The sequence below is a fragment of the Neophocaena asiaeorientalis genome, unplaced genomic scaffold (assembly GCF_003031525.2).
Source record: "Neophocaena asiaeorientalis asiaeorientalis breed wild unplaced genomic scaffold, Neophocaena_asiaeorientalis_V1.1 scaffold225, whole genome shotgun sequence".
Classification (NCBI taxonomy): Eukaryota; Metazoa; Chordata; class Mammalia; order Artiodactyla; family Phocoenidae; genus Neophocaena; species Neophocaena asiaeorientalis.
The window spans coordinates 5,140,713-5,166,991 of NW_020172364.1; the positions used below are offsets into that span (position 1 = coordinate 5,140,713).

General features: G+C 43.5%; 1 protein-coding gene across 16 annotated transcripts in view; it reads right to left on the bottom strand.

Annotated features, from left to right (window-relative positions):
• Nucleotides 1-26,279, bottom strand: part of DGKG (diacylglycerol kinase gamma) — a 230,942-nt gene that overhangs the window by 117,916 nt on the left and 86,747 nt on the right. For 13 of the 16 annotated variants that reach the window (XR_003006270.1, XM_024767827.1, XM_024767796.1 and 10 more), the window contains 8 exons: nucleotides 20,098-20,268; nucleotides 16,755-16,804; nucleotides 13,367-13,441; nucleotides 12,540-12,662; nucleotides 7,913-8,030; nucleotides 6,276-6,364; nucleotides 2,381-2,473; nucleotides 761-820 (listed from right to left, as the gene is read on the bottom strand). Coding sequence is in view for 15 of the 16 variants with exons in the window: in XM_024767827.1 (XP_024623595.1) it covers nucleotides 761-820; nucleotides 2,381-2,473; nucleotides 6,276-6,364; nucleotides 7,913-8,030; nucleotides 12,540-12,662; nucleotides 13,367-13,441; nucleotides 16,755-16,804; nucleotides 20,098-20,268 (779 nt within the window). In the remaining variant the exon portion in view is untranslated. Of the gene's footprint in view, nucleotides 1-760; nucleotides 821-2,380; nucleotides 2,474-3,446; nucleotides 3,564-5,132; nucleotides 5,257-6,275; nucleotides 6,365-7,912; nucleotides 8,031-9,043; nucleotides 9,168-12,539; nucleotides 12,663-13,366; nucleotides 13,442-16,754; nucleotides 16,805-20,097; nucleotides 20,269-26,279 lie in introns of those variants that run through there. The other 3 variants (XM_024767898.1, XM_024767883.1, XM_024767889.1) reach the window with 3 other exon arrangements.

Here is a 26,279-nt window from a genome sequence, read left to right on the forward strand (position 1 = left end):
GTGTGTGTGTGTGTGTGTGTGTGTGCTCCATCTGACTTTCTCCCTTTCAAGGTGTCTACAGCTTTCCCACACTAAGCACCATTGCTTATGTTTTACACTCATCTACATGTTCTCATTGAATCTTGGAGCATCTATGGGAGGTGGGCAGTGCAGGGATTGCTATGCCCCCTTTCAAACAAGGAAACTTAAGGTTCAGAGGCAGAGGAGAAGGCCCCAGTGTGCTATTTCCTTTTCTGGTACTTGTTCTACCTCACCAGGCTGCCTTTCCTGCATTCCCTGGAACTTTGTGAAAGGCACAAAGAGAAGTTCATTGGTGAATTCAGCTAAAAAAATGAGTTCTGAAATACACGTTTAAGGATGAAGAAGAACTTTTGGATCTAGTTAACTCTGTTCTGGCAGATCACATTCTGCAGACAGCTTGGCAGTCCTGGAAAACCTAATTGTCTATCTTTAAGCCACATTCTTGTTATTATTCAGGGAGTATGCATAATGAAGTTTTATGCATTGTGTTCCTAAAAAGGTGATAAAGCCAGTTCGGCCAGCCACGGGATCAACCAACCTCCCTTCGCACCACTTGCCTACAGTGTGGTTGTCAAAGGTAACCCCAGAGGCTGGAAATACGGTGTCCTGTGTGATATAATCAATCGGATAAGAAAGCAGATGTTGAGATGTGTTTCTCTAGAAGCCAAATCCTGTTCCCCCCTCCACAGCCTTGGACCAGCTTAGAACGAGTGAGTAGATTTGGGGCTTGCCGAGGTACCTGTGTTACAAGTTCATCCTTGGCTGACATGCTACCATCAGACTTCCCATCTTGCCTGTCCTATAAAAGAGAGGAAAGACAAGCATCTTTTGAAAAAAAAATGCCTACTACAAAAAAGGGAATCAGAAGAAAAACAAATGGTTAATATAAAGGAAGAGAATAGAAAACCAATATAGTGTAGGGAGGAGTTTTTCAAAGTGGGACTTTGGACGTAAAAAAAGAAATGTTCCCTTTGGGTTTCTCAAGGACTCTCCAGGCAGTTGTCATCACTTGCCCTGACTTTAACTTCGAGACACTGGAAGGGACACAGTGTTTCAGAGGAAACACTGAAATAGGCATAAATCTACTTTGTTGATTTGGAAGCCTGAGCTTTGAGAAGCAAGGTCTCAGATCCGGTTTCTCTGTTAAGCACTACCTAAATGATGTAATACTAAGTCATATGTCCTATTTCGTTTGTTTGTTTTTTCAATGTTTATTATTCATTTCATTGAGGTTTAATGTCACATATAGTAAAACGCTCAAATTTAAATCTACAGCTCTGTGAATTTCTGCACACGTATATGCCCTCGTAACTACTGCCTCTTCTGGCATAATTCTGTTGTGACTCCTGACACCTTATTGGTTTTGCCTGGCTTTTGAATTTCATATCAATGGAATCATAGACCATATCTTTTCTGAGTCTAGGTCCTTTTGTTCAGCATTATATTTTGGGGATTATCCATATTTTTGCATCTAAGCATGGTTGTTTTTTATTGCAATGCAGTATTCCATTATACTAATCTGCCTCAACTTATTTACCTATTCTCTCGTCAATGGTCATTTAGCTTGTTTCCAGTGCCTGACTGTTATGAATAAAGTTGATAGGAACATTCCCGGACATGTCTTCTGGTGGAATAAAGGCTCGTATTTCTCACAGGAGGGCAACTGTTGAGTCATAGAGTTTGTGTATTTCCAACTTAGTAGATACTGCCAAATAGTTTTTAAAGTGGTGGGTTTTTTTCTTTAGTTTTTAATAAGAAAGAAGATGGTCAAGTCCAGGGTGAGATGTGAGGAATCAGTGGAACTCAGCAGCATCTTTAACATGGAAAGAGAACAGTTAAGGTGTTTGGTGCTTGGCTTGAAAGAGGGGTCTTCAACACAGGAGACAGAGAAAGTTTCAGATGGGGATAAATTGAGTTTAAGTTTGCATCTTTCATTTCCAAGAAGGGCTGTGACACCCAGGTGGAAATCTTCAAGGCAGAGGGAGGTCCATGTTTGGACACAGGAGACAGGGTGACAGGGATAAGGGAGGCCTGGGAAGCCTAGCTGTGCACAGGTGTTGACTGAGGTTCCATATATGCGATCTGCCTGCAAGGTGCTTAGAATGAATGCGCTTTCCTTGCTGGGCCATTTCAGAGCATTCTGGGTGGCCAGCGGTTGGAATCATTTTAGTCAGGGAAGTTTTCCCTGACAATCTGACTGTGCAGCACTGACCTCTTTTAAACCTGGGCTGAAAACACAAATCCTAAGAGTTGCTGAGGGAGCCCTCGGACGGGTGTGAATGTCTGAATGCTGCCTGCATCTGAAACATGAGCTGGGGTTGCAGGGGAGCCAGAGCCCCATCGGGGTGGCAGCACTTACCCGGGTGATGGGGCATATTGACGTGGGCAGCAAAATATGGTCTCTGAGCTCCCCACCGTCACACAAAGTTGACAATTCACATTTGCGGTGAAACTGGAGGAAAAGATGAAGATGAGAGTTAAGTGAAGGTGATCAAGGAAATGTCAAGTGTGAGGGTTTAGAAATTTACTAGGGAGGCAGGTTGCCTAGTGCTCCTCTAAATCCTGAGGCACTGCTGGCTTTCACAGTATAGTAGAGAGAGAGAGAGAGAGTGTGTGTGTGTGGTGTGTAGTGTGTACCGGTGTCTGTGCTTGGTTATGGGTGCCAAGTCTGCTGTGGGCAGAGAAAGGAGACCAAGTGCTGCCTACGGCAGCTGGAGCAAAACGGTCCCGAGCAGGCCTGTGGCCTGTCCGTATGGCACCCCCACGTGGATTCCAGAGCCCCCATGGGATATTTGCTCCCTAGGCTCTGAGACACTGGAAGGAAGGAGATCTTGAACAAACTCATGAGAGGCTGGAGGTAAACCCCATGACTCGACCTCTGCATTTTAAGAGTTCTGCAGTCTGACACACGTCCTTTCTGAGGCTGATACCCAGTCAAGGGGACATGACACGGCACTGAGTCTGCTTTGGAAGGCAGGTCAGGCAGCTCCAGGTGTCCAAGGTGGACATTTGTCATGGATGATGGCAGTGGGCACAGGCCTCTTGTCCAGGCAGTGGAGTTGCTCTCAGGAGTATGCCTTCCTCTGATGCAGGTGACTGAGTATCTAATTCCTCTCCCACTCTGTCAGTGCCCCTGGCCCAGACGACACCCAGGCGAAGGAAGTTAATGGCTCAGCCTGCTGTTCACAGCTGCCTGGCCACAAAGAGAGCAGACTAGTCAGCTTCGTCTTAAGCAGCCCTGGGGGGTGCCCTCTCTCTGGGCATCTTGGTGATTTACTGGAGGCAGTTAGACTTAGGGCACTGAACAGGGGCTCTAGGCTCCCTCTCTAGCCTTGCCCACGTAGCTCTGCTCATGCCCTCCGGCAGGATGCTTGAGCAAAAAACCACACTGAAAAGCAGCAGGGCTGCCCTGGGTGCCAACCCACCGTCATCCGGCACCACGGGCAGTGCCGCGCGGTGACACTCTGGTAGCACTTGATACTTTTGTGGCACCAGTCACACTTGACAGAGGAATTCCCTTCCACCCACGCGTGCTGCATCCCCTGCAGGAGGGAAGCGAAGGATACCAGGGAAGGCTGCAGAACCAAACCGCAGGGCCCTGGGCCTGAGGAGAAGGGTCTGGGAGGAGCGCACGGAGCGGGGAGGCCAGAGAGGGTTGGTTCCTGTTTAGTGGATGCACTTCTGGATGCCAGGCTGCTTTGCTGAATTGCACCAGTGTGGTCACTCCCTACCTAACCTCTATCATGCTAATCGAGGTGGATGGAAAGCCACTTTGCCTGCTCTTTGAACAGTTCACCCCCTCTGGCAGTCAAGCCTCTGAGCATCTCGTCTTGCAGTTCATCTGTGTGTCACTGGAACTCTTTGCAAAGGGATGTGTTTGTGTGTGCCCTTTTCTGGAAGGCAGCGGGGTGCAGGGAAACGCAGCAGGGCTTGGGCTACAGACAAAACTGGTTGGAGTCATTGACCTTCCACTTTGCAGCAGGGTGACCTTTGGCCAGTTCCTGGACCTCTCTGAGTCTCAGGTCCTTCATCTGCAGAAATTGGCATAAAATGCCCCACCTCTGGGTTTTCTGGGAGGATTCAACAAGACAGCACATTTGAAAGGGCCTTCCTGGCACAGTCCTGGCCCTTAGGGGGGTGCCCCTGATGGGGAATCCCTTCCCCCTCTGTCTTCTATGGGCCGGTGCCTCTCAGCCTTAGCAGCCCCTCAGGACCACCTGGCCGGCATCTAGAAGTCCTAATGCCCAGCCCTCACTCCAGACAAAATAAATTAGAGTCTCTGGGGATGAGACCCATCATTAGTATGTTTTAGAGCACACTGAGTGATTACCATATGCAGCCAAGGTTGAGAAGCACTCAGGAAGGAAGTTAGAGAGAAAGCCCAAAGGGATTAGTGTGGGTCATCAGCCAGCAGCTTTCACATCTGTTTCCTGGAGAGCGGGTTGTACCTGCCTCTTGGCCAGGACATGCCCCTGAAGCAGCCCAGGAACTTGGGAAGCAGGTGTGAATGCATGTGTACGTGTGTGACTATAAATGCAAAGTGACCCATGACACCAAATTCTGGGGGTCTGAGCCCTCAGTTAAGTCCCCCGGGAATTCTACAGAACTCCTCAAAAAATTTTTCACCAGGGTATCCCGAATAGCGGAAGGGGTGGATATGGACTCTGGGGGAACGTGGGGACGTAGCCCGAAGTGCCAACTACAAGCACAATATTAAAAACACATGGAATATTTGCATGATACCATCCATGCCTGTATTAGATAAAAGTTTTAAATTACTTATCAATTAAGTTACTGTGTCCTGCTTCCAAAAGGTTTGCGGTAAAACTGTTGTTCTAGAAGATGTGTCACATGTACTCTGTAGTTTCTCCTTCTGCCATTCACCCCTGAGGGTATAAAGAACTCAGTTTGCTAATCAATTTGTCATCTACGTGGTCACAATGAATTTGTTCTGTGATTATTATTATTTTTACTTTACAGAGAAAAAATATGAGGCTGCAGAGAGGTTAAGGAACTGGTCCTAGGTTCCAAGGCTGGTAAGTGGCCAAGCAGGGACTCATGGCCAGGTCTCCTGACTCCAAGTCCACGGTAGTCTCCCAACACCACATTACCTTCTCCATCCTCTTCCAGGATCAGAAGAGATGGTTAAAGACTTAGGTTGCCCCTGGAGACTCAGAAGGTCGTGAACGTGCCCCGCTGGTCCCTCAGAGGTCTCCCTCTGTTCCAAGTGTGGCAATGGCAGGAGTGCAGGCTTAGGGCCTGAGCCCAGGAGGTGCACCATATGTCCTAGTGAAAGGCATGGACATGGAACGGTGTGTGTATGGGCGTGGTACGGAAGGAGTAGACAAGAGGCCACGCGGTGTCTCACAGGCATGCATGCGTGTCCCTAGAGGTGCCCTTCTCTCTCGGAGTCCTACTGGGGGAGGGCTGGATACCACTCCCACCTGCTAGCCATCTCCTGACTCAGATTCCTCAATGGGGTTTTCCCTCTGCAGAACTCGGAGTGCCTTTCCCCTGCTAATTTGAAGAAGAGTCTATTTCCAGACTCAGTGAATGGTACCAGCCAATGGCCACCTTAGAAACCTGGTAGCCATTTCCAACCTCTCTCCCTCTCTCATCCCCTACATGATTGTCACCAGGTCCTTGGGGTAGGACCTTCCAAATTATCTCTCAGACTCTCCCTTTATGTCTTCCACCTTAGCCAGTGGGACAGCCAAAACACTCAACAACCGGCATGGCTGGAGGACACTCACTCAGCACAGACACAGCCATCACTGTGCTACTGCAGACATAGCAGAGCATAGTGGGTGAGTGCAGACCCCACCCAAGTCAGGCCCTAGGGCAGCATTAACTCTTGCCTGAACTGTTGGAAAAGTTTTTTCATCCCCTCTGATCTGATCTCTCTCTGGCACCATGGTCAGAGCAATTAACCTAATTTGCAAACCCAAACACCTCCTCATGTACTCAAAGCTCTTCAACGGCCCCTTAGCTACAAATGAAACCCCTTCCCAAGTCCTCAGCTGGCCTCAAAGGACCTGGATCTCACCAGTTCTGCAGCACATCTCCCGCCGCTTCCCTCTAAGCATCCTCTATCCCAGTCACACGGAACCAAGTACAGATCTGAGAATAAGCCGCGTCTCCAGGAAGGGACTGTATAAAGCTCCCAAAGCCCCTTCCTGCCCAGGAATCTGTGGAGATGGACTTGTTGCCTGGGACACAGCATGCAGGAGAAGAAGGCAATAGGTATCACCAACCTCGCCACCCCTTTTGGTTTTTGAGTTCGTTTTGATACACCCAGGAATGTTTTTGGATACACAGCGTTCATGGACAGTGTATTTACAGTCTGAAAATAAAAATAAGAAAAGTGACTGTGAGTGACCACGTAGGGAAGGTCAGCCATCCCCCTGCCCCCCACCCCAGCTGAGGCCCGTGCCTCCCTCTGCGTGGCCAGTCAGGGGCAGGGGACATATGGAGCTGACCTTGTCTAATGGCAATTCAAGTCTCCAGTTGTTCACTGAGAAGAGTCCATGGCTATCTCCCAGACATGCTCCCGCACCCTCCCCCCTGCCACACTGCCTTCCACCGCGGGTGGTGAACGCAGCAGGAAGACATCCCCAGAAAGGTGCTTTCCGCTTAAGGGGAGTGAGGAGTCATCCTGGCTATGCCAATGCCACAGTACTGAATGTCAGGATGTTGGGGCGTGGACAGCAAGGCCGGGGTCTTCCTAACTCTGGAGACAGGAAGGCCTGAGCCTGAACTCTGGCTCTGCCCTTTGTAACTACCCACACGACCTAAGGTAAGTTCCTTCAACGCTCTGAAATTCAGGGTTTTCTACAAAATGGGAAGAAGATTGCTTTCTCTTTGCAGCATTACATAATTTGTATAAAGCACCATGTGTGTGGGTCAGAACAGCTATTCCACAAATGACTGCTGTTGTTACTGTTTACTTCTGTGCCAACAGGCCTAGAACATACTAGGAATGAGGCTGGGCCTATGAACGTGGGTGAGAGCTGGATTTGAAATAGGTGCTGGAACGACAGGTGGCCCCTGCTTTTGCCTGCTGATGCTCGCTCTTGGTAGACACTGGGCCCAGCTCTGCTACGATGACTTTTGTGGCTGAGGTTACCTGCTGCCTGGCTCCTGTGTGCATGGCAGATAAAACATTTCGGTGACCCACCCCGTACCCGACGGCCCTCGCTGCAGCAGCAGCTCCCCAGTCCCTGGAGGGTTCAGGCTGAGTGCTTGCTGTCTGCATCCTGAGGTGGGGGGCAGGATTCTGCACCCACGCAGCCTGGGCCCTACAAAGCCTTCTTGCTGCAGCCCCTCCCTTCTCTTCCTGCTCTGCAAACCCACCCTCTTTCCTACATGACCCCTTCTTTCTTCCTTCTCCTCCATCTCTTTCTTCTGTCCTCCTTTCCAGTCTCCCTCCTTCCTTTTCCATGTGTGTTTTTTTCTCCTCTCCAATCTGACTTTACTAAATGGATTATAAAGCCGAACAAATGGGTAATTTTAATTCCACTTTATATATGAATATAGTTGCTTATTGATTAAAAAAACAAACAAACAGGTTCTTCTGACCAACCAAAACATTCACTAGCAAAACTCAATTGAAATTATTATGAGATGCTTTTTAACTACATCTGAACCTTAATAACTTTTTCTAGGCAGTCAGTGGCCTATAACGAGACTCTAATAGGATAATATTTGTCCCTTTGACTTGGGTAGAACAAAAATAGGACATGGAAGTTTTGCTTTATTTTCTGCTGTTGGAATAACATGGCAAATCCCTCAAGCTGGGAAGCAGAGATGCCTAAACTTTTCTGGGAATGGCTCAATCATGTATAGAGCAAGACAGTTCCTGGGAAAAGGGGTTTGAAGGAAGTTTACTCACAAATGCAGCACAGGCCTTGCTTCCGAGCGCCCATCAGCATGACATGGCAGAAGTTGCAGTAGGTTGGTTTCTTGAAATGCTTCATGGTCCAGGCGTGCCTCCCGTCCCCCTTGGAGCCCTGCGGGGACAGCAAGGGAATGAGATGCAGGCAGCCCCACTCTTTCTAAAAAGAGTCTCTTCTCATATTTGGAAAACAAATTTATTTTGTTATTCACGTATTCACAAATTTATTTTGTTATTCACTTATTTTACTGTTGTAAAGATTATTTTAATAGAAATGCAAATCAAAACAAAATTCTTTGTGTGTATTTTCTAAAATAAGCAAATATTAAAAATTAGGGCCATTTGAGTAGAGTATGTGGTGGGGGGAGTGGAAATCAGAACAATCTTTCTTTCTTTCTTTCATCATCTATTAATCATCTATTACCTATCAATCATCTATTATCTATAATGATCTATCATCTATCTATCACCCATCTATCTATCCTTTAAATGTTTACAACCTTCAACTTATACATTTCCTTCTTGGATTTTATCCTAAAGAAATCATTTTTGAAAGACAGATGAGCATTTTTGTGCTCTGTCAGATGTTTAACCCAGCATTATTTAAAATAACTGAAAATATCCTAAAGGCCTCAAAATGACCAGAAGGTTTGTGGTACATCTGTATGGTTTAATGTTAAGTGGCCATAAAAACATATTTATAAGAACATTGGATGGTTTGGGAATGTGCTCATGATACTAAGTTCTACGGGAAAAAAACAGAATGCAAATTTGATGATATATTATGATCTCAGTTTTATACAATGATATGTTGTACGGGAAAAAACGTCACCAAACTGTTAACAGAGGTTAGCTATAGCTAGCAGCACTATGGATTTATTTTATTCTCTAATTTCTACTTTCTTCTGTATTTTCCAAATTTTCTACAGTGAGGAGGTACTAGTTTTACAATCAGGAAAAAATTAGCTTAGTAAAAACAATGTACTCCTCTCATCACCTTTCTGTGCACAGATAAAACAGCAAAGAGACAGAGACAGAAAGAAATGGTTAAGCCATTTCCCCCTGACTTGGCTTGGAAGCAAATTCATTCTATCTACCAGATAAGCCAAGCCTCACATAATCACACACCTTCCTTGGACACCAAAGCTCCCACCTTCCAGCCCCTGGGAGCATAGGCTTGCTGGAGACTGTGGCTTCAGGAGCATCCCTCCAGGTATGGTGTCCTTGACCTTTTGTCATAGGCTCCATCAAAAGAGTAACACTCAAAAAAAAAAAAAAAAAAAAAAAAAAAAAAAAAAAAAGAGTAACACTCTTGGGCTGTTGTTAAGGGTAGTAAAAAGTACTGTAAGGTGGTAAGGATTGAGAGTCAGGTACATGGAGTCCGAAGTGCTGGACTGAAACCCACTTCTTACTTCTGTGTCCCTCTGGTTTGGCTTGGTCATAGTGGCCAGACCCATTCCTGTGCTCAACTCTTCTGCTAACGGTCTCTAGAGGAGCCCACATGCTTTTTCAAATGCTTGTCTCCTCCTGGGGCCAGGATAAGTTCTTTTCTTCTTACCACCTCAAAACCCTGCTTCTTCCAAAACCTGAGTCTTACAGAATTAAAGCCTTTTTATCTAATGGCTTCTACTTTAGTAAATGGGTTCACTAACTGATTAAATGATCCACTTAAATATCTATTCATTCATTCCTTTGACAAACACTGACCTCAAGGGATTTTTGTAAAAATTAAGTGAAATACTATAAGTGAGGATCCTAATCCAGTGCCCGACACATTGTAAATGAAAACATTTATTAAGTTCCTACTCCGTGCTAGGCAGTAGGGGACACAAAAATAAGTAAAGAGTGCTTTCCTACGTGTAAGGAGGTAGATTTAGACCTGTTCTAGAAATGAAGAAGCAAAGACTCATAGAAGTCATATAAATAGCCCAAGACCACACAAATAATAAGTGACCAAGCTGAGCCCGTAGTCACACTGGGGGCTCTTGTTGGCCTCGGAGCCCATGCTCCTTCCATGCCTCTCCTGTACCTCCACAGACCAGGGTTTTCCTTCATGGACAGAAGGGAAATTACAGCACTCTTAGCAGACACAGCTCCTTCTTCATCCAGCCCAAGGGACGGTCATTTGACCTGAAATACCTTTATCCGCAAAATCAATTAGTATCTGAGAAAGGGAGAGTCAGCTATTTTTATAGATACAGGGTAAGAAGCAAAGGGACCCTGACTTGGGATAAAGTAACATTTCTGCTTGGGTTATAGCACCATCATGTGGCTCCTTTATTTCTGCACGTTGGCGGCTGCAGGGTGTAGGAGTAACGTTCCTTATGCACGCCAGGTTTCGGGTTGAGGCTGCAGTTCCCTTGGGAGACAGACTGTTTCTCATACATGCCATTCAGAGATCCCCAGACTTTTCAGTGGCCACATGTGGGTTTTGAAAAAAGCCAAACAAGCAAGCTGGCTTTTAAGACATCGAGGAACGCTTTCCCTAGAACCCCAACTATTAATGTGAAAACATACAATTTAGTGCCTATTTTCAAATAAATGCATAAAATTTCAATTAATAAAAACCAAATGCACATTTGTTTTTTGTTTGCATTATTCCTGAGGTAAAGTATGGTTTTAATACAAGGCTGATTTGGCATCAGGGGGAGACACTGGGGAGAATGCTGAAGAAATAATGTCTCTCCCTCTTCCAGCCATAAAACAGTGGATCCCCTCCAAGCAAAGAGTTGGTGGCACTTTGGACTCAACAAGTCCAAAATAGGAAACAGAACTAGAAATTGGTTCCTTGTGATTAAAATGTCCCATCTCTATTTCCATGTTTCAGAGAAAAAACAGGTGCATTAGAACAGCACTCAAGCAGAACTTCCACTTTGATTCAGCTATAATCTTGAGCCTTGACAGCAGAAAGTATACCTAACCTATTTGAGCACCCCCAGGTCCTAGCTCATGTGGGTTCGTGCACACAGTAGGTTCTTGGTAAGAAATCACTGCATGATAAGTCTGCTGTTACTGAATATGGAAGACGGCTTCTGGTACTAACTAGGTGTGTGTCCATGGGCAAGTGCCTTTACCTCTCTGGTCCTTGGTATGAAAAAGGAAGGGGACAGACCAGGGAGCACCAAGTTCTCTTCCAGCTCTGACCTTCTAGGGTTATAAGGAAAAAGGAGATCCTGGTTCATTGATTTCTATTTAGCACTTGGAAAGAGCTGGACACGCTATGAGATAATTGCAGGATTCTCAGTCCTTGAGTGTTGGAGATGAGGACTCAGCTTTAGTCCTGAATTGCAAAACTGTCAGATGGACACAGCACAGGCAACAACATCAGCTAGAGGCTAACCCAAATGAACCTCCTGTTCTGTCCCTCTCTTTGACATTTCAGTAATCTTGAAGAGGTATTGTCTTACAACCCGTGTGACTGTACCGGTAAACGCTAATGTCACCATTTGTACTTTTAGTTCTAATCTTCCCTACCTCATGTATGGAAGCTACTTTCATGGTAAATAAGCAGACCAGGTCAGATGCCAGTGATTTCACATTAAGCCTCTACATGTATTCCCTACTCTGATCAAAACTGGGAGGTTTCTCTAAAACACCCTGAACTTTCTTTCATGTGGGTCTTTGACCAAGGTATTCTCCCAGCTGCAAACTCTCTCTTCTACCAGCCAAATCATACCCATCCTTGAGAGCCAGATCAAATATCCTAGGTCTTTATCTTTATCTCAAGAATGGGATATCAAAATCCCACACATCCTTCAGAGCCAGGGCAAACACCCTCCAAAGTTTCTTCCACTGGTCTCACTCCTAAGTGTGAGACGTTCGAAAGTGCAGGTTCTTTGGAGTCAAGTACAAATAAATGCTGGCTATTCTTTTTCCTCTTCGGACTCAAAATCTCAGTTTTCCATCTGTTTAAATGGGTAAAAAAAAATCTACCTTATCTGGTTGTTCTGATTGTTAAATAAGATATTATTATGGGCTTCCCTGGTGGCACAGTGGTTGCGAGTCTGCCTGCCGATGCAGGGGACACGGGGTTCGTGCCCTGGTCCGGGAAGATCCCACATGCTGCGGAGTGGCTGGGCCCGTGAGCCATGGCCACTGAGCCTGCGCGTCCGGAGCCTGTGCTCCGCAACGGGAGAGGCCACAACAGTGAGAGGCCCGCGTACCGCAAAAAAAAAAACCAAAAAAACCCAGATATTATTATTGAACGCCCTCTGCCTCACAACAAATCAGTATTTTTTCCTTTCTTTCTTCCTTTCCTTCCTTCCTCCCCCAACTCTCTTAGCATTTTTAAACCTAATTTGTGAAAAAGATGGAATTCTTCCCTGAATATTTTTTGCCCTTTGCCTGGTTGAGCATAAGTTTCCGGTGGGTGAATATTGTATCTGTGTTCCCTCGTAGCCCTTAGAACAGTATCTTTATTTAGTAATAATTTAGTAAACGTCTGTCAAATGAATGAATAATATTTCAGGCACTAATAGGTAAAAAGAGAGGACTTTTGGGCTGGCCTAGAGCATACGGGCTGTCCATTGGGAAGTCTTGGGCAGAAGCCAAGGATATTAACTTCCACATGGAACCTGATGTTTCTGAAAAGTGAGAGGTCTTTGACCTCAAGCTTGCAACTTACAGAGTCGTCCATGCCCAGGAGGATGAGCAATGGGATGGTGGTCATCCCTCCGTGGACCCACTCCTGGAGAGACACAAAGCCATCCCGGTCGTAGTCCATCCCTTGTAACATCTCCTTCAATATCTGTGGAATCCATAGAGCAACCACTGTCCACTTTCATCTTCGACTTCTCTGCCCCACCCCTGCCCCGCCCACCCTGCTCTTTTCTTTCTCTTCTGTTCTATGTTTTCTGGCTTGTGTTTTACCCCTCTCCCCTCTGATTCGGAGTGAGTAGAGCATTGAGGGAGCAAATGGGGGTGAGGAGAACGGGGTCCAGGCCTGGCTCTGCCCTGACCTGTGTGGCCTTCGACAAGCCACCCCAACTCTCTGGATTCTGCTTTTCTCGTCTGTAAACTGGAACTAGTATTGCTATGTTTGCAGCATGGCAGTGAAGATTAGAGAAAGTGTATATAAAACGCTAAATATTATATCGGACTCATAGGAGCCCCCAATGTAATTATTATTATTAATATTATCTAATGATTGAGAGAAATCTTTAAAAGTCTTTCTAGCTCTAAATTCTCTGATCTCTGAGCTCCTGTTATAAAAATTTAGCTTTGGTGAAAGCGTTAGGGGGTATTATTAGGTATTATTATTTGAATTAGTCTACACTTGCCCCTGCCGCCTCTAATCTTTCCTATCAGGGAAGTGGGAGATCAAGGTGTAGGACCCAGAGAAGTCACCTCTAAGATGATCTGGGACAGCCTGCACCGTAAACATGTGTTTCCAAGTCCCACTCTCATCTTGGAAGCTCACTGGAAAGTCACCCCCTGCTTTTCGAAACTCACAGGCCTTAGCTCCGTGGGATCCCACTCGAGATACTGGGCAATGTGTAGCATCTGGTTGACAATACGATCCATCTCCTAGAAAACATCAAGGAGAGAAGCCAACTGAAGATGTGTTTTTACAAGCAAGACTCAAAATCAAACCCAGTGGGAAGATGGGCAGGGCAGAGTGTGAGAAGCAGCTGGTACAATATACTGGCATTCCATCAAGTGCTCACTATTTGTTTTTGCTCTTTATTTCTGCCTTGACCACAAAGCTCACAAGAAACACAGACCGTGGATAAGCCAGAGGTATGCAGAAAGCTCACTGAACACTGACCTCCTCCTAGACCCACCTTCCTTCCCCTATTCTGTGCTTTGACTTAGCATAGAAAGCACTCCTGTTTCCTCCTTCTTTGTGATCCTACAAATACTTACAAACCAAGGCACTTACTTCTTCCCTCTTTTCCCACACCTCATTCCCACAGCTTTAGCAACTTGGGATTCATCTATACCCCTTGGGGGTCAGTTTCAGTTGGATGTAGAGCCACTGTGTTGGTCCTTTCTCAGGCACTATGATTCAGATTCCTTTTGGCATCTCCTTTGTTTCCTTTGTATCAAGTCCTGGGTCCAGGACTCTTGGAACAGGAAATTCACGAAGGGTATGTTTGCCTAATGAGTGAGCCTTTTGTTTGGTACCAAGGCCAGGCTCCATCTAAAACCTCACAGAATTGTTGGATGCTAATGAATCAGTGCACTGAGAGTCCCACTGAAACACACTGGACTGAAAAAGCATTTGTATGTCTTGGGCACCATCTAAGATGTCCACAGTAAGGTTGATTTGGGGACACAGGTTGGAGAACTGAAGCAAGGGTTAAAGGTGTTACTTTCACCAGGTAGAATGTTGGGTCAAAATAAGCAAGCCTTTTAAAATTGTATTTCATTTAAAGTAGAAAATAACCCATTTCAAAACCGCAGATTAAGTGGTAGATGGGGATAAGGAAGTGGGCAGAATGGTGGGAACAGGGCTCAGCAGAAGTTCCAATGGAAAAGAGCTCGTGAAACTAGTTGGGTCCAAGATTCAATGTGAGCAAACGATGTGATTCAGGAATGGAGAATTAGACTCAATCTTGGGCTGTGTAAATAGGTGGGCATTTTCAGGGAGCAGAGTGGGCAGACTTCAGGAAGAACAAGTTCCCTGATGTGAATACTTAAAGAGTCCTGGAGGGGTGGGTTCAGTTCTATGCCATATTTTAAGAATGGCATTGACAAACTAGAGCTTGAGCAGAATGGAGATTTAAAACTTCCTTATAAGAAGCAGTGTAGAAATTAGGAAATATGAGCTTGGGGAAGATTTTTGGGAAGATGTGATAGTACCTTCAAATACCTGAAGGCCTACTGTGTACAATAGGTACTCCACTGGTCAGCTGCCCTGGTCAGCTACAGAGGGCAGAAGTAAGCTGAGGGATGGAGGGAGGGAAGAGTTGAGGGTTGGCCTATTTTGACCTCACCACTGGGTTGGGGGAGGGGAGAGAAGAGCAGAATCAGGTTTTGTACTGAAAATTTCCCTGGCAGACTAGAGATGCCTTGTGTGTGGGAGGGATGCCTTCTCTAACAGTCATCCCCAGTGGTGGAGCGGCTGTTTTAAGGTACTGGCTGAACTCTCCATTACTGGGAGTGTTCACAAAGAGGCTGGGCATCCAACTGCCAGGGGGGTCTTGGTGGGAAGTTGAAAGAGAGAGAACTATTTTGAGACTCACTTCAGTCCACCAATGTTACCTTCCAAATAGATCCAGAATTTAACCACTTCTTACCACCTGCAATGCTGCTACCCTGGTGCAGGTTACCATCATTTCTTGTCTTGCTTATTTTAATAGCCTCCTAACGGGTATTCCTGCTTGCATCCCCACAGTCTAGACTCAACGCAGCAGCTAGAGTGATCCTGTTAGGACCTAAGTCAATCACGTCACTCCTCTGCTCAGAATCTCCAATGGTTCTCTACCTCTCCAGAGTAAAAGAGAGAAAACCCTTTCAATCACCTGGAAGGCTTGATAATGCTTTGCAAACGCCCCGTCCCTTCTCATTACTTCTCTGATCTCATCTCCTATTACTCACTCCAACCTCATCTGTTCAGTCATCCTGGTCCACTCACTCTGGCCTCCTAGTTAATCTGCTAACATTCCAGGCATCCCTCAGGACCTCTGGCACTTGCTGTTCCCTCTGCCTGGAAGGTGCTCCCCCATGACTCACTCCTTTCACCTCCTTCAAGTGTCTGTTCAGATGTCCCCTCCTCAGGGAGACCTTCCTTGGCTCCTCCAGCTAAAACTGCAGCTCCCTCCAATACTTCCTTTCCCTCCTTTATTTTCCCTCTAGCACACAGCTCTATCTAACACATACTTGACTATGCTTTGCAGTGTGTGTGTTTGTACTAGAATGAAAGCATCATGGGGGCCTGGATCTTTGTCTGTTGGCTCACTGATACACCCCCCCAGTGCTTAGAACAGTAGCCGACATATATGAGATACTCAATCAGTATGTGTTGATCAAATGCTTGAGAGTCTGTGATTCTCTTGGTGGTTCCCTGGCATGACCCAGCTCATGGAACTGCAATGTGGCTGCAGGGATCCCATAAACACACTCTGGGGTTGAGTGGGAACCGGGACGATGCAGTTGGTCTAGGGACTGGTTCCCTTTCTTCCTCCCTTTGGTCTGACTCAGCCTCGTACACTTCAACCTCAGAGCCTTTCTGTTAATGAGTCCCATCTCTGACACTGCCAGTCATGAGGACAGGGCCTGTCTGATTCTCGTTGCCTTTTCTCCTCTCTACCTTCTTCTTTTTCCATCCTCTTCTCATTCTATGACCCCTGACCTGTCCCAGCCTCTTCCTGAGGGGAGGTGGGGATGAGACTCAGGCTTTCCCAGGTGTGGTGGGATGGGATCATGTGCTCGGAGCAGACAGAGCCAGACTCCTAGAGCTGGTGCCCTGGGGTATGAGAGGAAGGTAAGGGTAACGGCAAAGCACTCCAGCAGTTACCTGCCTTCTCCTGTCTTCTTGCCCTGGTCTCTCTGCCTCTCCCCACCTCCTCTCCTCCACCCCCGGGCTTCAGCAGGAAATTACAGGGGGTATTTCTCAACCAGCTGGGAAGTTAAACTAGATGAGATACTAAAGCATCTCCCCAACCTGAGATTTTGCGATTTGAGCTTCTGGAATGAAAAAGCAAGTTGGAGTTCACTCTCCTCTGGGCGGGCTCTTTGGAAGTAGAAGGCGGGGGGTTCTAGTCATCTCTGCAGCTCATACCGAGACACTGCTATTCCTATGAAGATGGAGCTGAGAGTGTTTGGACTCTCCCTTCACCTGTTCCCCTCTCCCCCAGGCTTTCTTGGATCTTGGAGGGATATTTGGAGAGCTTACCGCTTGGTCCAGGAGACCATTCTCATCCGAATCATAGAGACGAAACATGACTGCAAGAAACACAGAGGTGAGGCTTGAGATGTCCTCCGGGTACCAGGGATGGGCTGAGACTTTGCTGCTGCCAGTTTTTAGGTCCGTTCTGACGATCACTGGAGTGAAGTCCGTTGCAGCCAGTTCACCCACCCTCCAAGGCACAGAGTCTGACCTTCCTTACAGTGGGAAGAGGGAGGAGAACCAAGCCACCTGGCTTCTGGGACTGTCTAAGCAATAACTCTGCCGCTGATGAGATCTGGGTCACAGGCGTGATTCCCTGTAGAGCACTCACACCTCTCAGCATCACGGGAACACAACTCAAAGCAGATGCCCCGCTGGTGGTGGGGCAGAGGCACCACAGTTATAGACGGGACACTGCTTCTACTGCACACAGAAAGGGTGTGGAGTTAGGTAGGTTCAGATCTTGGCCCTGTCCTACCACCTCTAGGGCATCACATAAGTCATTTATCTTCTTTAGGCTCAATTTCCTCATCTGTAAGATGGAGATTATAATAGTTTCTTTATCCTAAGTGTTTTTCAAATTAAGATTAATATGTCAGTGATATGCTAAATCTATAGCACTTGGAATGTAGAGAGCACCCAACAGATGTTATTTATTTTTATTTTCTTTCATTAATGAATATTTATATATGGCATTTAATATGTACAACGTACCATCCTATGCACCTTATCATTATTACTTATTTAATCCTCAATAATGGTATGAAGTAGTTATTATTATAGAAGCTATTATATTTGTTTTTCTAAAAATGTCTACAAGCAATTCAGAAACATCCTCTACCATGTTCTAGCTGTAGAGAGGTGATGGGAGATAAGAAAGATTTGGGAGTGAATTTTGGGCAAAGGACTAAATGTTCATTTATGGGATTTGGAAACTTGCCATTTCATTCATCTAAAAGGTAGAGATCCTGTCTGTGGTCTCAGAAGTAAGCAGGGTGGGGAGCAGAGCTGAATACATCTTCATTTCCCTCTCATCCTTTAAAACCCTTCATCACGCCTGTGTTCTCTGTGGCTGACCCTTCCCTTGTGTAACTGCTCTGGACCACTTGGGATGTACCCACAGGGTCACAGCACTCCTGTTAATTTGCCCTTGTGCTGTCACTTCCTTCTACATGTTTTATGTCTCTGGACCTTGTGTTTATTCAGTGGTGTCTCTGGTTGGACTTTAAGTTATTTAAAAGTCATGGGCTTCCGATTCTTTGTGACTCCTCCAAATGTCCTGGCCAGAGACACTCTGGGCCCAGGTGGCTCTAACATGGAAGGCCTCTTTGGTCCCACTGTGCATGAGGAGTAGAATGAGGAAGTGTGAGCAAGCATCCTACTTTTTAGCAGCATGGCCTTGGGCAAGTCATTTAACTTTTCCATGCTTTCTTACATATAAAATGAGAACAATCATGTCAACTATCTAGGGTTACTGTGAGGTTAAAATGAGAAGATGCATTTAAAGTGCTTAGCAAAAATAAGGTGTTCAGTGATGAGTCATTATTGTTACTACATTGATGATGTGTGGGATTTCAGGCTATCATTTCCAAAAAAAAAATACATGCTTGGTTATCTAGAAAAAAAACTTAACTTGGTTTCAATCACTAAAATCAGAGATGATCTGAATTAATTTAATTAAAAAAAAGAAAACTTTATAGGACAAATGACCAAGTTTCTGCAACAAAAAACTGTAGGGAAAAAAATAAGCAAAAGATGAAGAGAGACTAAAGAGACGTAGTAACAAATGGCAATGTATGGACCTTACTTGGATCCCAATTCAAACAAACAGTGCTTGAATTGTTCCCCAAGTAAGGGAAAATAATGAATACTGACTGAATATTTGATAACAGTAAGGAATCGTTTTCTTTAGATGTGATTGTGGTGTTGTGGTTATATTTAAGAAAAAGTTATATTATTTTAGAGGTACATACTGAGATATTTACAGATGAAATTATATGATGTCTGGAATTTGCTTCAAAATAATCTGGGGCAGAAGAAATGAGTGGGAGGTATAAATAAAACAAGACTGACCACAAGCTGGTAATTGTTGAAGGTGGTTGATGGGCACACGGAAGTTCTTTGTATTCTCTACTTTTATCTGTGTTTGAAATTTTCTGTAATAAAAAGCTTTTAGAAATACAGTTTTTTTTCATTACCATCACAGGACTCAGTCTGAGAGGCACTAATACGAGGAATTTGCCACATTTGTTCCTCTCTGGTAGTTATGAACAAATATAACGCCTGAAACTCAAAATCCAACTGAATGTGGGAAATAATTTGACATTTCCCTTTAACATTAGTCAGAAGAAACAGAAATCTGGTACATTTGCTTCCAAATTAGCATTTAAGACTTGTAATTGTTAACCCTGCAAACCTAGGGGGGAGGTTTTAAGCTGGCTAAGAGAGTAAACTGTTTCATTTTGTTTTGGGCAAGGGTTAACCTTTGCCAGACTTTTCCTAATGCTTAAGTTTCACTGACTAGTCCGATTATTAGCTGGAATTTTGACTTTTGCTATAATGTGTATGCTTTTCCCTCAGTGTCTACTAAGATCCCAAGAGATGCCAAAACAATATATATTTTTAACAAGGTCCTACCTGTCATCTGTTTCAAAGTTTGCCTGTAGGCTCACAAAAGTCAGCGAGACCGTCCCCAGAGTGAGTCATCTGCGAGACTGCAGGCTTCTTCAGCCACTGTGGGCTTTCCTTTCTGTCCCCAGCTATTATTCTCCTTCTGAAGACATGTTTTTGAAACCAAGCTCAACTCCCTTAATTAACTAGCCCTCTTTCTCAAGAGGCCAAAACACTTAGGGTGGGGGTGGGTGAAGACATGGAAATAGGCTTTAACAAGATAGAGGTTGATTAGATCTCAAGAAAAAAAAGAGTTCTTCATAGTTAAAGAGTTGCTTGGGCATGGAATAGGGGAAGGAAGACAGATGTTGAAAATCTTCCCTTGAAAAATCTTCTAAGAGGAGGCAGCAGCTTTCTGATTGGAGGCTTTCAGGAAATCCTGCCAGCAAAGGAAGGGAGTCTTCACCCTTTGCAGAGACCCCTTACCTTTCCAGATCTTGGTTCTCAATACCAAGGTCTCCAATGCACCTTCCACCCTATACAACTGGTACTGTGTTCCAGGGAAGATTCTAGGAAATATTCATGTCACTGCTGGTGACAGGGCAGAAAAGCTCCCCCAAGGAGGCAGGACCCATCCCCAGGATGCCAGATCAACCTCCAGCCTGTTTAGAACAATAAACAGGACACTAGCTCTTCCTCTAGGAAAAAGTCGAAGCCCCTTGACAGGGTACATACTTACACTCTAGCTTATCCTGAGGTCTCCCCGTTTCCAGCAAGGACAGGTAACACATGACATCCTTCAGGTACACTATGGGGGATTCTGAGCCTGAAGACTGAGCATCATGGTTTCCCACGGGGGTCGCAGACACTTGGTCTTTAGCTGGCACTTGCTTCTCCGTGATCTTAGATTCTGTGACAGGCAAGAGGAAATCATCCAAGGACACAATGTTTAGTAAACATGAAACCCTTTGTTGCCCCATTCTTTTCACGGTAGAGACAAGAATTTTATGAGTGTCTTCAAAAGCATGGATTACATAGATATGATCAAATCAGCGGCCCTAGAAATCCAGATTGTAGAGTTCATACTTTCTGAATGAACCCCATACTGACCCTTTTAAGAGTCTATAGCCTTATAAGAAATTCACCTATGCTCTGTGAATTTTAAGAAAAGATGATAGTGATTTTTAGTAATATCAATAGCCAACAGGTAAATGTCATTTAGCCTAATTTGGGGGGGGAACACACCCAACTTGTAGAGGTAATTTTGTCTGGGATTCCAAAAATCCAGACTATTGGTTATTTACCAACATACTGTTTTACAATTTTCTTCTCAAATGCATTGAAAGATAAATAAAAAGATGAAAGTTCGAAAGAGAAAACTGGGATTGACAACTAATTTCCAGAAACCAGGAAGAACTGTGACTTACTGAAAGCTTAATCAGTTGCATAAGGAAAGTATAGAAAGTGGCTTATCATACCACAGGAATAGAGTGCGTTTTCCCTCTGAAAATTTCCTTCTCACAGGTAGGAAGACTGTCTCTTTGTCCTCTGGTTAAGAAATATGATGTTATTACTCACCAGAAAACCAGGCACCGATATTTTACGAGTGAATCACACTCTTTTGAGGCATTTTAAGGGCTATCTCTTTTTCCCCAGCCTCTTTATATCCATGATCTCAATATCAAATAAGAGGATGCAACTCAGAGAAAACACAGGAAACGGTAAAAGGAAGACTGGCAGTGGAAAATCTAACCCAAGTGTTGTACCACCAAATAACAGAGTGCTGAAGGCACAGGCAGAGGGAGAGATAGCCTTGATAGTACTGCCTGCTGGGGAAAGCAATGCCAGCAGTACACTCTTTATTCAGAGAACCAAGGTCCCAAGCAATGGCAAACAGTTCAGCTCAGGCCAACAGAGCTGTGCTAGATGAAAGCCTACCAGGTCCTAGGGGTTAGGTTGTGGTTTGAGAAGGGAGTTAGCCATCACCCAGATGGACAGTGGGTGAGACCAAAGGCCACTGACATACTCTGTATGTTACAAAGGGTCCTGTGAAGAGACCAACATGGGACCCACGAAACAGAGTTGCAAAACAAGGAAAGGAAGCTTCATCATGAAGTCTCAGAGGACAAGATCTCTGGAAATAATTTCCTACCCGACAAGACCCTCGGTAGGTTGCAAGAAGGTGTAACTTCTATTAAACAGGAGCAGAAAGCCTCAGGGGTGAGCAAGTTGAGAGGAAAACACAATAGGATGAGATAACAAGGATAGTGAGGTAGGGGAAAACTGCCATGAAATTAGGTATGCAACAGAAGTATTAAAATCATCACTGGAGGAAAAGTTATGGAAAAACGTAACTTAATAATGTATAAGACAAAGGTGAAAAATTCTTTGTATAGGGTAGCCCATTATGCCCCAAGTTATGTTATATCCTCAAATTATTCATCCATTAAAACACTATTAGAATGACTTCTATGCCAACTAAACTGGAATAAGAGGGACCAGATTTACCCTCCTACTGGTGCAACTAAAAAAACTGGACAAAAGATATGAAACAATGGTCCATAGGATATTGCATATGGCCAACACCAAAGGGCAATCCCAAGAGATGGGAAACAAATGAGGTGATCCCTACAAATGCCACATCTTACTGACTGGAAAGAGTTTCTAAGCTGTGGCACAGGGAGGGGAAACCCAGGCAGATCCTGGAAGTCTCTCTGAGTTGCAGAGATGGAGCTGGGAATCCTGGGAGTCCAAAGTGACTGGAGTTCACAGAGCAGAGCACTGAAGAGGAGGGAGTTGCACAGAGGGAACTCCAGCTGTCTCTGCAGAAGGTCCCTTTGAGTAATCAGCAGAGAGTTCCCTCAATTATTCATCTGAGTAGTGATTAGCACAGATGTGTGAGGAAACTACCTGAGGCTGAGGAAGGAATCAGGATGAGAGGGAACAATCCCTGGAAGGCATAGAGAACTAAGCATAGTGTCTATTCCCAGCAATCAGAGTAGAAAACTCCCATAATTCATGAATCATTGAGTAGAGTACTTAGAGAGTTTTGCCTTGCTAACTGGGCAAAATTAGCTCTAGAAAAAATGCCTTCCTGGTCCTAGCTAACAAAAGCTTGACCCAAAAATGTCAACTTACCACCAAACCAGCTTTACAACAAATGCTAAAGGAACTCCTCTAGGCAGGAAACAGAAGAGAAGGCAAAGACCTACAATAACAAACCCAAAACAATTAAGAAAATGGTAATAGGAACATACATATTGATAATTACCTTAAATGAAATGGATTAAATGCTCCAACCAAAAGACACAGACTGGCTGAATGGATACAAAAGCAAGGCCCGTATATATGCTGTCTACAAGAGACCCACTTCAGACCTAGGGACACATATAGACTGAAAGTGAGGGGATGGAAAAAGATATTCCATGCAAATGGAAATCAAAAGAAAGCTGGAGTAGCAATTCTCATATCAGAAAGAATAGACTTTAAAATAAAGCCTATTACAAGAGACAAAGAAGGACACTACATAACGATCAAGGGATCAATCCAAGAAGAAGATGTAACAATTGTAAATATTTATGAAGCCAACATAGGAGCACCTCAATATATAAGGCAAATGCTAACAGCCATAAAAGGGGAAATCGACAGTAACACAATCATATTAGGGGGCTTTAACAAGCCACTTTTACCAATGGACAGATCAACCAAGATGAAAATAAATAAGAAAACACAGCTTTAAATGATACGTTAAACAAGATGGACTTAATTGATATTTATAGGACATTCCATCCAAAAACAACAGAATACACTTTCTTCTCAAGTGCTCATGGAACATTCTCCAGGATACATCATATCTTGGGTCACAAATCAAGCCTTGGTAAATTTAAGAAAATTGAAATTGTATCAAGTATCTTTTCGGACCACAACGCTATGAGACTAGATATCAATTACAGTAAAAAAAACTGTAAAAATTACAAACACATGGAGGTTAAACAATATGCTACTAAATAACCAAGAGATCACTGAAGAAATCAAAGAGGAAATCAAAAAAATACCTCAAAACAAATGACAATGAAAACACGACAGCTCAAAACGTATGGGGTGCAGCAAAAGCAGTTCTAAGAGGGAAGTTCATAGCAATACAACCCTACCTCAAGAAACAAGAAAAATCTCAAGTAAACAACCTAACCTTACACCTAAAGCAATTAGAGAAAGAAGAACAGAAAAACCCCAAAGTTAGCAGAAGGAAATAAATCATAAAGATCAGATCAGAAATAAATGAAAAAGAAATGAAGGAAACAATAGCAAAGATCAATAAAACTAAAAGGAGATTCTCTGAGAAGATAAACAAATTGATAAACCATTAGCCAGACTTATCAAGAATAAAAGGGAGAAGACTCAAATCAACAGAATTTGAAATGAAAAAGGAGAAGTAACAACTGACACTGCAGAAATACAAAGGATCCTGAGAGATTACTACAAGCAACTCTATGCCAATAAAATGGACAACCTAGAAGAAATAGACAAATTCTTAGAAAAGCACAACCTTCAGAAACTGAACCAGGAAGAAATAGAAAATATAAACAGACCAATGACAAGCACTGAAATTGAAACTGTGATTAAAAATATTCCAACAAACAAAAGCCCAGGACCAGATGGCTTCACAGGCGAATTCTATCAAACATTTAGAGAAGAGCTAACACCTATCCTTCTCAAACTCTTCCAAAATATAGCAGAGGGAGGAACACTCCCATACTCATTGTACGAGGCCACCATCACCCTGATACCAAAACCAGACAAGGATGTCACAAAGAAAGAACTCTACAGGCCAATATCACTGATGAACATAGATGCAAAAATCCTCAACAAAATACTAGCAAACAGAATCCAACAGCACATTAAAAGGATCATACACCATGATCAAGTGGGGTTGATCCCAGGAATGCAAGGATTCTTCAATATACACAAATCAATCAATGTGATACACCATATTAACAAATTAAGGAATAAAAACCATATGATCATCTCAATAGATGCAGAAAAATCTTTCGACAAAATTCAACACCTATTTATGATTAAAAACTCTCTAGAAAGTAGGCATAGAGGGAACTTCCCTCAACAAAATAAAGGCCATATATGACAAACCCACAGCCAACATCATCCTCATGGTGAAAAACTGAAACCATTTCCACTAAGATCAGGAACAAGATAAGGCTGCCCACTCCCACCACTATTATTCAACATTGCTTTGGAAGTCCTAGCCATGGCAATCAGAGAAGAAAGGAAATAAAAGGAATCCAAATCAGAAAAGAAGAAGTAAAGCTGTCACTGTTTGAGATGACATGATACTATATGTAGAGGATCCTAAAGATGCCACCAGAAAACTACTAAAGCTAATCAATGAATTTGGTAAAGCAGCAGGATACAAAATTAATGCACAGAAATCTCTTGCATTCCTAGACACTAATGATGAAAAATCTGAAAGAGAAATTAAGGAAACACTCCCATTTACCACTGCAACAAAAAGGATAAACTACCTAGGAATAAACCTACCTGAGGAGACAAAAGACCTGTATGCAGAAAACTATAAGACACTGATGAAAGAAATTAAAGATGATACAAACAGATGGAGAGAGATATACCATGTTGTTGGACTGGAAGACTCAACATTGTGAAAATGAGTATATTACCCAAAGCAATCTACAGATTCAATGTAATCCCTATCAAAGTACCAATGGCATTTTTTACAGAACTAGAACAAAAAATTTCACAATTCGTACGGAAACACAAAAGACCCCGAATAGCCAAAGCAATCTGGAGAAAGAAAAATGGAGCTGGAGGAATCAGGCTCCCTGACTTCAGACTATATGGCACTGGCACAAAAACAGAAATATAGATCAATGGAACAGGATAGAAAGCCCAGAGATAAACTCACACACATATGGTCACCTTAATCTTTGATAAAGGAGGGAAGAATATACAATGGAGAAAAGACAGCCACTTCAATAAGTGGTGACAGTAAAACTGGACAACTACATTTAAAAGAATGAAATCAGAACACTCCCTAACACCATACACAAAAATAAACTCAAAATGGATTAAAGACCTAAATGTAAGGCCAGACACTATAAAACTCTTAGAGGAAAACACAGGCAGAACACTCTATGACATAAATCACAGCAAGATCCTTTTTGACCCACCTTCTAGAGAAATGGAAATAAAAACAATGGAATTCTTTACTCAGTGAAATATCTTTAGAATTAAAAGGCTAAATAAAGAATTTTTCAAATGTACAAACCATATAGAGCTGCGTTACAAGAAATGGTAAAGGAAATCCTTTCACTAGAATTACACTATATGGAAACCTGGATTTATACACAAGAATGATAAGCACTGATAAATACAAATAGATAAATATAAAGAATATTTTTTATGAATTAAATCTTTTAAAAAGATAGTTAACTATGGCAATAATAACATATTGTGTGGTTTATAACATGTAGAAGTAAAATGTAGAGGTACAAAGCACAAAGACCTGGATAAGAGAAATGGAGGTATATTGTTGTAAATTTCTTATAGCATATGCAAAATGAAATTCTGCTACTTGAAGGTAGACTGTGATAGTTAAAACAACTAAGATAAGAAAGGAGATAAAGTGAAATCATAAAAAAATTCAATTAACTTAAAAGAAGGCAGAAAAAGGGAAAAGAAGAACAGATAGAAAAAAGAAAACAAATAGCAAGATGGTGGTTTTAAACCTAACTATAACAATTATCACAGTAAATGTAAATGTTCTAAAACTCTAACTAAAAGGCAGATATTGTCAGATTGGATTAAAAAAGAAAACCCAACAACACGCTTCCTATAAGAAAGTCAATTTAAATATACAGACACAAATACATTAAAAGTAAAACAATGAAA